The sequence below is a fragment of the Lutjanus erythropterus genome, chromosome 3, assembly GCF_056507025.1.
Source record: "Lutjanus erythropterus isolate fLutEry1 chromosome 3, fLutEry1.hap2, whole genome shotgun sequence".
In the NCBI taxonomy this organism is placed as follows: Eukaryota; Metazoa; Chordata; class Actinopteri; order Lutjaniformes; family Lutjanidae; genus Lutjanus; species Lutjanus erythropterus.
In genome coordinates, this window is record NC_139319.1 from 2,678,776 (window position 1) to 2,691,091 (window position 12,316).

At 39.4% G+C, this 12,316-nt stretch overlaps 1 protein-coding gene across 1 annotated transcript; it reads right to left on the bottom strand.

Moving 5' to 3' along the window:
- Window positions 1-1,870: 1,870 nt before the first annotated feature.
- Window positions 1,871-8,482, bottom strand: LOC146329396 (uncharacterized). The gene is made up of 10 exons (XM_084712085.1): window positions 8,353-8,482; window positions 8,226-8,256; window positions 6,006-6,625; window positions 4,385-4,841; window positions 3,989-4,033; window positions 3,780-3,880; window positions 3,600-3,661; window positions 3,134-3,300; window positions 2,509-2,664; window positions 1,871-2,406 (listed from the first exon to the last, which is right to left on the bottom strand). Exons 1-10 carry the CDS (start codon window positions 8,440-8,442, stop codon window positions 2,015-2,017), a joined length of 2,121 nt encoding a protein of 706 aa, XP_084568211.1. The 5' UTR covers window positions 8,443-8,482; the 3' UTR covers window positions 1,871-2,014.
- Window positions 8,483-12,316: the final 3,834 nt, after the last annotated feature.

Below are 12,316 nucleotides of genomic sequence, written 5' to 3' on the forward strand. Positions count from 1 at the left end.
CCTAAAAATGGCTCTTTTGATCATGAAGGTTGCAAACCCCTGGTTTCAGTTAGAGTTAAGGTTACTTTATTTGTCTCAGATAAATGGGAAATGCTGGAGAAGGCGACATTACAGTATAAAATATGCAGTTAAACCAAAACTAGCAGGTAAAATGGGCTAAAAAGTGAAACAAACTTTTACATAAGATACAGGTAGAACGAATATAACTATCTGATCATGTGTGGTTGATTCTCTGAGCTATAAAACACCAACGGACAGAGGCATGAAGAAAAAATAAATGGTGAAGAAAAGCCTTGTTGTTTTAGCAGAGAAAGGCTGAGGGGACAAGCACCCTGTAATAAAGCAGAGTAAGGTCAGCAGACTCCCCATGTGACAGCACAGCGCCCTGGATTAGCTGCTGTAAGCCTATTAAAGTGGTTTGGACTAGGTGGGCCGGCACGGACTACACTCCACTCCCTGCACACAGCCATGCAGGGTGGCCAGTTTGAAACTGGGAGGTCACAGGTCCACAACGGGCCACGGCGTGTCCCGCTGGAGTGTCCTTGAGCCACAGAGTCACTCTGTATAATCAGGCAAATGACTGAATTTTAATGTGTCTTTATGGGACCACACAGTCAAACAGCAGAAACCTACATCAACACAAAGATGAAAAACTTATTTCAGCACATTTCTCAAGAGTTACACTGAGTAGGTTTACATGCACACTAGTGTCCCCAGTATGAGACTCCTGCAGGATCAGATTGTTCATATTTAAACTAGAACACAGTAGTTAGTTTATTTAACTCGGTGAGTACATGAGACTAAAATGGTCCAAGTTTATGTTTTGTCTTATATTGTCTCCTTTTATTGTATATACTGTTTGTATTCTTATATTTCTCATGTTTATGTTGCTCATAAGTTTAGTGTTCCCATTTTTTTCCTTTGTTTAAATTGTTCATGTTTTCCTCTTCCTGATATTTTCATATCTTTTTATTGATGCCTCTTTATATTCTTGCTATCCACTTTGCTGCTCTAACACTGTAAATTTCCCCATTGTGGGACTAATAAAGGAGCACGTTATCCTGACTTTGTGCAGACTAGGTGGAAACTGTCTGTGGATTGATCACTTCCAGTGATTGATATGCAGTCATTTGGTCCAGTGATAATATAAAAAGTTCCTGTGAAGTCAAAAATCAATGTTTAGGTGTTTTATTACATTTGTATTGCACCTAAATGCCAGTATCTGGCCTGACAGAATGACAAAAAAAAATTGTTGATATTCTAATATATATTCTCATATTTCAGAGTTTCTTTTTCTCAGGGGTGTGACTAAAGTTGTGTCCAATCAAATGCTTTCTGGCTTATGATGCTCCGGGGCATAGAAGGATGATTACATCCATTAACCAGAACAAACTGCTCTGTCTCTAGCTCAACTTTATGATGTTATTCATTGATTTTGGTGAAACTAGATCTTATCTTATGGACAAAATATATTCTGGTTTCTCCTCTGATGTTCTCTGGCTGCTCAGCTTCAACTCTCTGATCTAATTTGAGTTTCCTGATTGAGAATCATGAAGGAAAGATGGTTTAACTTGTTGCTAAAGTAGCTAACCCCTAACTGCTGTTAGCTCAGCTAGCCTCTTGCTGTGAGTAGATGCACACTTTCTTCTGTACAGTAACTGAGTTGGCTAGCATAGTTCAAATGTTTGGGGGGTTGGCACCAAAACTCAGCAACTCACACCAAAACAATCTAGATGGATAAATGACATCACAGAATAAGTGGGAAAGTATGTATTTTTGGTTTAGGAGTAAACTGTTCCTTTCAAGTTTTGACAGTAATGTCTCTCTTAGTCTTTTTTGTGTCATAAACTTCAAGGAAGACAGCAGGAAATACTGTTCTGTAGTGACTTTAATTCAACACACTATGAACAGTGAACAGTATCAGACAAAATGCAAAGAAAACCAAATGAAAACAGATTTTAATGAGTAGAGTTCAGATATTTAGGAGCATCACAGCTCCAGGTCCACCATCTCTTCACATCTTCCCGCCCTCCTGCGGCTCCATGTAGCTGTCCGGTGGCAGCAGCGGGCTGAAGCGCAGCAGCGGCAGGTCCACAGCCGGGCAGCGCTCCTTCACCTGCGGCCAGCCCTCCCTGAAGGCCCGGACAGGTGGGGGTGGAGGAGGCAGCTCAGAGTCAGCGGGGCCGGAGAAACTGTTGTCATGATGGTGGTGGTGGTGGTGGTGGTTGTTGTTGAGGTCAGGAGGACAGATGCTGCCACGGCTGTGGCAGCGAACCAGGAATGCCCCCCGGCGGTGACGGCGGTACAGCATGCCGGCGGCCACCAGCAGCATCAGGATGAGCGAGCTGAGCAGGAAGAAAAGCACATAGACTCCTTTGGTCTCAGCAGACAGGCCGGAGCTGCAACCTGCGGGCAAACAGCACAAGTCAGCAGCTGTTGGCCTCTTTGGTTTGTTTTAAATACAGTAAATACAATACAATGAAGTATGTCCAGTCAGAGCATCTGTACCTGCAGCCTTCAAATCGACACAGACCGTTCCTCCTGAACCCAGCCGGGACTCGTCCTGGAAGCCCGGCCTGCAGCTGCACGAATACGAACCAAAGTGGTTCACACAGTCTGCATGAACGTCACACAGCACCAGCTGAGTCCCACACTCGTTTACATCTGAAACACACACACAGGGAGACAGAGAGGGAGATCAGGACTCCTGGTAGCTCAGTTTCCTACAGGTCAGTTCTTAAAGTCTGCTTAAATCAACAATAAATCTGATTGATGTAAAATTAGGTTTCCAAATCATGAAAAAATGAGCAGTTCTCTCTGCTGTCTGAGCCTTTGTCTAGACTGCAAACGTCATGTCAACATAATGCTTGCATGACGACAATGTTTATACCACATGGAAGCGTCTGTCTATATATGCTCCATACTGTCTGCACACAAGTGTCCTGCAACAAACAAGCAGCCACAGTTTCTGTGCGATACGCAGTTTTCCTTCAATATGTATGAATATTCCTGATCTCTCTTCCATCACACATCCATGATGCATTTGCACTGCAGTTTTAACTGGGAGAAGAAGGGGTGGGGAAAATCAAACACTTCCACTCTTTCATACTGGAGTGCTTGATGCCTGCTGTACCTGCGGTTGACACAGAGGTGATGACAGCTCTCCTGTGGTTTCCCCCGACAGCGACATCCCTGGTGATGAGGCTCTGCATGGCAGCGTGGACGGCCCTGTGGACCTGCGGACCTCCAGGCCCCCGTCCAGTCTGCAGCCAGAGGATGTACAGCACGCCAACAGTCAGCCTGCACACACACAACCAGTTTAGTCAAACTACTTTGATCTAAACTGTAATAAATACTTATGATAGAAACTGACATCTGGCATTCAGGTAATGCTCGAGAGGAAAGGGAGCCTCAGTTCACACAAACATATTTCCTTGATTCCTCTTTTTTGGGGGGGAATTTGTCATCATGTTTTTAATGAGAGGAAGTAAGATGCAAGTGAAGGAAACAAGGATGGAGTCAGGAGACTTGAGATGGACCCGGTGCAAGTGAAAACTTTCAGTGAAAGTAAACATGAGAGAAGACTGTTGTGGACCAACCTTTTTATCCTTTTAGGAGACATGGACAGCGACGTGCGCTGAGCCTCCAGCTGCTTGCTGATCTACAGAAACACGACAATGTCATCGTCTTCAGGTATCAGTGATGCTTTTGTTTCTCTTTAATAATCATACAGAAACTCTACATGTTACATATAGCCTTTCTAATGCCTTTGAACACACCAGAGCCTTTACTGACAGCAGCAGCGACCCGACCAGGTCGTCCCAGGACTCCTCCAACTCCTGACTGAAATGCACTTCAACAGCAACTTCAAACAGGTGATCTGTCAGGGACCAAAATCAGATAGTAAATAACAACATTTTGCATATGTAAATAGATGCATCTTACATTTTATCACATTTAAACATAAATTAGACATTTCTGTACTCACCACCAGGAAGATGTGGACTTTGATTAGAGTGATTTCTAATATTGACTACAAGAAAAAGACACAAAGTCAAAGAGATTAAAGACTAAAATGAACTTGGATGTAGGTGATTTGGTACAGAGGTCAACCTAAAATTAAAAGATTTCTTTCCCCTGTGTCCCAAAGTTGTGTCCCCTTTAAAAAGGTTAGTTCAGATTCACCAAAGTCAAACTAATCAATCAAGGCAGCCGTGGACTCCTGTGCTCTGTGAGGTAAAATTACTGGGGCGTGTTAACCGCCATCTAGTGGAGGTAAAACACAGACTACACTCTCATACAAGGCCGCTTCACACTGGTCCTTTAAGTTTCATTATTCTAATAAACATTTAATGAACATGGAGTCAAACACAAGTGTACCCACTGTTCCCTCTGTGGTCCGACAGCGGCTCCACCATGTTGGGGTGAGGGTGAGTCTGCTCAGGCTCCTCTGGTTCTGGTCCATCAGAAGGGGGAGGAAGCTGGTCTGAGGCCTCGCTGACCTCCGTCATGCTCTCACCATCCTCAGGCTTCTCCTCCTCTGTCAGGACCTCCTCCTCTGTAACAGCGGCTTCCTCTGGGTGGGGTGAAGCTTCTTCCTCCACATTCCTCCGTACTGCCATTGGGGAGCTCGTGGGGGGTTCGAGCTCGTCGTTCTGACCGTCATGTTGCTGCTGTGGAGACGCAGGATGGACGGCTGAGTCAGACGAGCCTGAGGGGGTTTGAGAGGCACCTCTGCCCGATCGAGAGGTCCCCTGTGTGGGTGTTGGCACTGTGGGCTCGGCTGTGACCGCGTGGACATGGGTGTAGTTCTCTGAGACAGGACGGTGGTTTTCATCCACCTCAGAGAAAATAAGAAGAAAGAATTTCAAAACACTATCAGAGGAAATTAATTAATTCTGGCTGGCAAAAAAAAAACAGGTTTAAAACAAAATGTACTTACTGCATAAAAAGAACAGCCAACTCCTTAAGAACAATGGAACAACAAAAGCTAATGTGTAACATTTCTGCATTAAAATGTCTAAAAACACTAGACGTGTTATAGATCTACTTGTTAAGTTGTGTACTTACATTATCCCCAATGTTTTTAACATTAAAATACAGAGAAATCTGTATTTGATTCAAGGTAGCGGTGTGTTTTCTGCTAACTTTTACTAGCTAGTTGCTATAACATTGGATAGCGAGAGTAAACGTAGCGTGAATAAAACTTTAAAGTCCCCCTCCAGTCAGAAGTAATAAACTGTTTATGATGGGCTTTTTTTTTGTTTTTTTGTTTTTTTCAAAATAAGTTCAAACACCTCATTAAAATGGCTTCCATAGAGCTCTACACCTTGCCTTCATTTAGTATTCAAGGATTCATCAATATGCAAATAATCCTGCCCTCTCCACCAACCCCATCTCTACCCCTCAGGAGCTGCACCTCTAGATTAACAGGATTGGTTCCTTAGGTTTATGACATCATAAACCCAGCCTGACTGAATCCTGTCCTTGCCTACTGCAGTTTCAAAGCAAGAAATACTCAGACATGGTGTTTACTGCTTATTTCACCAGTGATTTTCACTGGAGGGCGTTTTTAAAGATTTTTGGTAGGACATGATTTGTCCCAGTTCCTAAGAATGGGTGTTATATAAGGTCAGAATCAATATTTTTATATTAACAAATGGCTCAAATGATGATGTGTCTCTTGTAGTGATTTCTCCAGAATCATCACCAGCTCTCCTCCTCTACTGAGCCTGTTATCATCTCTTATCAGTGATTATTTTGATTCGACTCCACAGTCACTGTCTGATTTAATCTCACAGTTCTCATCAACCTTGTTTGCATCAGCAGCAGGCAGATGTTTTGAGAAAACTCTGGATAAACATCTGCCTGCTGCTGGAAACAAGTTTGAAGAGGAGAACGGAAAGAAAATGAACACAAGTTTGTGGCCATAAAACCAAAACAACGAGCTGAAAGATGCTTTAAAAAAAATTAGGTATTACACCTCAGTGTCCATGTCCACTCACCTCTGTGTCCGCGTCCTCCTCGGGCTCCCAGGACAGCTCAGCTCTCGTGGCTGACGGTTGATCATAATAATCGTACATGAGATCAGAATTTTCTGGCGCTGGATGCTGCGATAAATCTGACCCCATCTGCTCACCAACTGGTCCAGACTCACTGGAGTCCACGAGTCCAGGTGAAGGCTGTGACTTCCTGTGTCTCTCAGTGAGTCCTTCCTGTGGGATATAAACCACCGGAGGTCCAAATGCCTGGTAGCGTCCGTAGAAGCCCCTGTACGGCGGGCTGGGCCAGCCGCCGATCAGCAGCATCACGTACAGGGTGTTGGAGGAGGACGTGTACTTGGCCTCATGCCAGCACTTCTGCAGGACCTTGTGACCCTGGAAATGTCCCGCAGGCTCGTCCACGTGGACCTGGTCCTGTTTGAGGTGGCAGATGTCGTCGGGGGTCAGGTCCTCCAGGTGGAGCTGGACCCTCTTTCCAGGGTCCACCTGGATGGTCCAGTTGCACCACAGAGGAGGGTTGGAGCAGAGGTAGTCCGGGGAGAAAAACTCGCCGGTGTCGCCGTGCAGCAGCTGGTGGCAACTCCGCAAGGCGAAGAAAGCGCCGTCGTCACCTCCGTGTCCATCTGAGGAAGAAACAGAGCAACTTCAGAGACACACAGCAGCTCATTACAAACACAAGTGGTGTCTAAATCTAAAAGAAAAAGACTTCTGGACAAACAAAAGGGTTATTTCTCTCAAATCTTGTTTACAAGTCAGTTAAAATCTGAGTTAATTAGCACTTTTTTGCCAAGACTATCCATCCAAAACAAAAGTATTGTATTTATATTTTTGGTGTAAATTATTTCCCAAAATATCTGTGATGTTTAGGTTCATGTCAAACCCTCCAGGCAGTCACTGGTTTCACTTCATTTCAGTGCAGAATGAATATCGACTTGACGAGTCTTTATAGAGTCTAAAGAAGAGGTGGGACCAAGTCCTTGTTATTTTGTTAGTTTTTGCACTCAAGTCCTCCCAAGTCCTAAACTTCGAGTTTCACGTCCTAAACAAGTCATAATGTGCTTCTCACCTCAACAGAACCTTGATTTAACCAAATCCATGTGCAGCTTTAAATGGTGAACAGAGATGGACTTTTGTTGCATCTCCGTCTATAATTTTTTTTCCCATAATGCAGTTTGTTTTTTGTTGACCACCTTGTAGTTTTTGTTTGTGTAACATTAGTTAGGGATCCAAGCAGATGCCTGTTTGTTTTGTTCTCTTTTTTCTGCCTTCTTATTTTTCTCAGCTAAAAGTACTCAGCCAAGAAAAATGGCACTGATTAACCTCAAGGTGGCGCTGTAGCAATGAAGTTTACGTTTTGCAAGTATTTTGAAAATGGATCTCACCATTTTAATCGTTCAATTCATCTGCATCTTTTCTCAATTAGTCTTCTGCTTTAAAAAAAAATGTCAACTTCTATGACTTTTTCTCAGTTTTATCAGAATCTTATTTTTGCAAACTCCTCCCAGACCTTTTCGGCCAATCAGCACGAAAATAAGTCAGCACTACCTACAGACTTTGATGATCTAAAGTTATCAAAGGAATTTTGATTTGGATCTTAATGAGTGTGATATCAGCTGATATCAATGTGAAAATCAAGATACATTCAGGAGTGTTAATATTATATTAAAACAAATGACCTCTAAAAATCTGTTGTTTCATGCATTTTAATTAAAAAGACATGAAACAACAGATTATAGATAAAGTCAATAGAATTCATACAAGATAATTAAATACATCAGACAGTAAAAATGATGAATTAACTTTCAAGAGTCTGACTGATTTGTTTGATTTGCATCAGAATAAGAATGTAAAATCAAATAAACTAATCCGTTCAGTCGGTTCACCTGTCATTTATTTTTAAATAATATTTTGTTTTAGTGAGCTTGATGACAAGTTAAAATTTAAATAACAGTTTTATTTACTAAGAGTAGAGGCAAAGAGGTAGAGATCCATTTTATTACTGAGATCCATGGTTTACTTAGATAAAGGTGGACACTTTCACTTTAATTGATGCTTTTCTAAAAATATAATCCTTTTTTTTTTATTAACAGCGTCACTACAGATCTGTGTTTAGAGAGTCTGTTTATTTAGAGGTCTGTTCATAATCCTGAAGCTTATTTTCAAAATGCACAGAGAGGAAGAGTAAAGCAACATATTCACATTTAAAATCTGAAGAAGTCTCACCTGGAGGTTTGTTGGCTTCTTCTCTGCTCACCTACAAACACAAGAAAACAACACACACAAATTTGTGTGACATGAATTTTAAAGCATGGACACAAACCGAGCTGAGGGAGGACATCAGGCAGCTCACCTGTGAGTCACACAGTTTCCAGAATATACCAAATATCAGCAGAAATATGAGCAGCACGCTTTTAAAGTTAAAGCTGCTCCTTTGTGGCATTTTACCACCAAAACTTTGTCTGTTAAATGACTTAAATGTGTGAAAAACCAAAGATAAGTCGACCCTCACAGCTTCAGTTAAACTGCTATTTTCCTTTCCTGTCTGAGCAGCTGAACTTCATCAATTAGCTGATTGAGTTTCCTTCTGCTGCGTGTCTGTGTCACATTTGTCCACCAGAGGGCTCCGCTGTATTTTAGATCTTTTCTTTTCACTCTTCAGGTAAAAGCTCCAAATCTCCAACACATTTATGGTGGAAAATATATGGTTTACACAAATTGCAAAGATGTACTAACTGTTATTGTGTCAGTTGCATTTTGTCTAATTGATCTTGTCTACTTTCCATCTTATTCTATGTATATTTTGTACACATTTAATTATTTCTTCTTTTTAAGTTTCTATATTTGTCTGTACTTAGTCTGTCCCAGACAAATGGAAAATGGGCCCCTGCATGTGACTGTACATAGTATTCTTTTTATCTTAACTTATTTATCTTTGTTCTGTTTTTATTTTATTGTTGAATCACATTTTTCCATGATGCTGCTTCTTTTTTCTCTTGTGCTGCTGTGTCAAAGTGAATTTCTCCTTCAAAGGATCAATTAAAGGTTCATCTAATCTCTTATTCAGATCGCCACCTTGCAAACACACCTGAGTTCAAACAAGAACTTATATTACATTTAGAATGGTGATATTTGCTTTACATGCACTTGAAAAGGTAAAACCCCTCTTCTCATTGTTATTTTCTTTCTTTCTTTCTTTCTTTTTATTATTTGAGTAGGAAACTAAAATGTATCTAAGGAAAGCTGAGCCCCTCAGCCTGAACACCGACTTTAGTATAATTTGCAGCGTTCACACAGGTGCTGGAAATCCTTGAAAACACTTGAATTTTAATGCTTTCAAGGTTTGAAAAGTGCTTGGATTTTGGATGAAGTGCTTGAAACTGCTTGGATTTGTAATCAGATTACTTTCATAATAAATGGCTGCCTTTTTTCTAACTTTTAAGATATAGAAATTAAATATGAGATATTTGCTGATAATTAATCAAAAGTCTAGAAATGTAGTCTGCAGTAATTGCAGTTCAAAAACGAGAGATAAAAACAAGAAAAAATTAAAATGAGGAAAAAATGAGAAAAAAATGTGCTCTATATCTGATGAATTATCAATCATTCATCAGTAATCAATTGCTAGCATCAACCATTGGTTAAGTTACTTTTTTGTTGATAAAAGCAGAATAACATCTGATTTAATGTGATGAAAATGTGAAATTTTTATTTTGTACATAAACATGATATTTACCACAGCTGCAGACGGTGCTGGAAAAAATTAAAAGATTGAAAAGAATTTCAGTTTGACTTTAGAAAAGGTGTAGGAACACTGAAATTGTGATTTTAGTTTATGTGCAAATCTAGTCGAGTCTACTTTGGGCATTTAATTTAATTTAATTTATTTATGTATTTATTTTGTTTTAATTTTTTAATAGTGTTTTGAATGTGGAATAATTTTATCAGAATAAATGATTGTTCAAAACTCAACTTTCTTCCTGTAAAATAATCAGGAACAATCTTTAACAAATTACATACAAACCTGTTCTTATTCTACATCAACTACAAAAAATATATATAGAAACTTACTGTAGAACACTATTAAATTAATAATACTAATTTATTTTCCTTAGTATTTTTGTCATATATGTAATGGATATACAACAATGACTGCGGGGTATTATGTTGTATATTGTATATATTATCAGATATGAGCTGTAGGGTCCAACATAATAAAATAAACCTTTATTAATCCCACAGTGGGGAATCTGAAGAAGAGCCAAACACACATTTTGTCTGATTTGTTCCTGTTTCTGTCATTTTTCTCACTTCATATATTCTCCTTTGGTTCTTTATGTCTCCCTGAACTTATTCTGTAATCAGTTTATTACAAAACAAAAATAAAATAAATAAATAACAGCCTGTAATGGGGCCTGTCGTGTCTACTTTATGTCTGTGCTTGTCTGACTGTAACACCTGACAGAGGAGGAGATCAATAAATGATTATCTTATCTTACAGAAAGAAAGAAGTGTAATACAGAAGACCATAAATATGACAAAGAATATCATTAACAATCAACAACATGACTGATAATCTAGAAAACTTGTTTACAATCATTGAACCAAGTCTGTTTCATCTTTCTCAAAACTTTATTCATATTCAGACAAAAACATGTTCAAGACACAAACAAAAGACAGAATTTTAATTTTTACTAACGCGGGGGAAAAAAGACCTGACCTGACCAAAACATTACAGACAAACAAAAGAAAAGACGACACGACTCAGCCTTTACTCTGCAGCCGACCTTTAAAAATCATGTCAGCTAAATTTAATTTATTGCTTCTAATAAATTATACAAATAGTTACTCAGGATGAATGCTCACAAACAGCAGCAACATCACAGCTGAGATGTTAAAAACGGAAAATGAACACAGATCTTTTCAGAATCACTGTAGAAATGTACAACGTTAACTAATAAAATCTGCAGAATCAGAAGACTGACAGTAAAAAGAGCCTGTGAGCCTCATGAGGATCTGAGAACAGATTAACAGTTAAATCTGAAACTTCAGGGGTCAAAGGTTTCCTGCAGGTTTTTCTGCTGGATGCAACAGAAACGCTGCAGGTTTAGGAACTGCAGCTGATGTTGGTACTGACGTGTCAGTTGAAAAACTCAGTTAGTTCACTTAGAGTGGAAATTTATATATTTCTATGCATTTTTTTTAAATAAATGCTAATTGTCTTTTCTGATTTCCACAAAAACAATTATCTGGCTAGATTGACCAATTCTGACTATATTACATACATATACCAGTGTTTCACCCACTTTTTAAAAATGACAAACTGTCGCCACACAATTTATGTTTATATTTATGTTGATGACTATTTTTACTGCCATACAGCACCTTATTTTATCTTGACCATGTTATTGAAAACATTTAAACATTGAATACTTAATAAATGTGAAATAAAAGAATTTAGGCTGAGTTAACATGTCATCTTATTGTTTATGTTTCCTCTGATAAGGAAAACAACACAGGATATTTTTTGCCAGCTTCATAAACGAGACAAAATACGTGCATTTAGGCCAAATTCACAGGCTCTTGTTTTTTTTCCCTAAAACAACACACACATTTTGTGTAAGTGCTTTATAAAAGGTGTACTGCTGCTTTAAATTTGAGGAATTTCTTCTATTATCTTTAATTTCTTTGGTGACCCAAATAAACTCTCCCCTTTGAGAATGACTGTATTATACTATAGTTTATTATATGTTATATTCTTAATACTGATACTGATACCAGTATCAGGAAAGACTCTAAAACAGGCTGAAATGCTGGATTGGGTATCGGTGAGTCCATACATCGATCCAATATCACAGACTTTATTATCCCTAAATGAGGCCCTGATACATACTGTATATATTTTGTAATATATTGGTATCAGATCGGTACTTGATATCAGCCGATACACAAAGTTTACATACCTGAACTAGTATCAGAACATCTATAAATCATTCTGGTGTTCACTGTTACAGTAGACGGTGTCATAGTAATCTCACAAGTATTACTGGACTAAGTAATGCAGTATTAGTATTGATACGATGCTGGTTGTGGGTACTTTGTGTATTTATACTGCATGCCTTGTACATTTAAGTTTAATTGCTCTTGCATAGTTCCTATTTTTCATTTCCATTCTTAGAGCTGTAAACATTAAAAAAAAACTATGCACCAGTAAATTGTACGTTTTTCCACACACACTGGCGTTGGTCTGTGCGTGTGTGTGTGCGTGTGTGTGTGTGCTCTGTGTGGTTGTTTGTGCGTGTGTGTGTCACATGGAT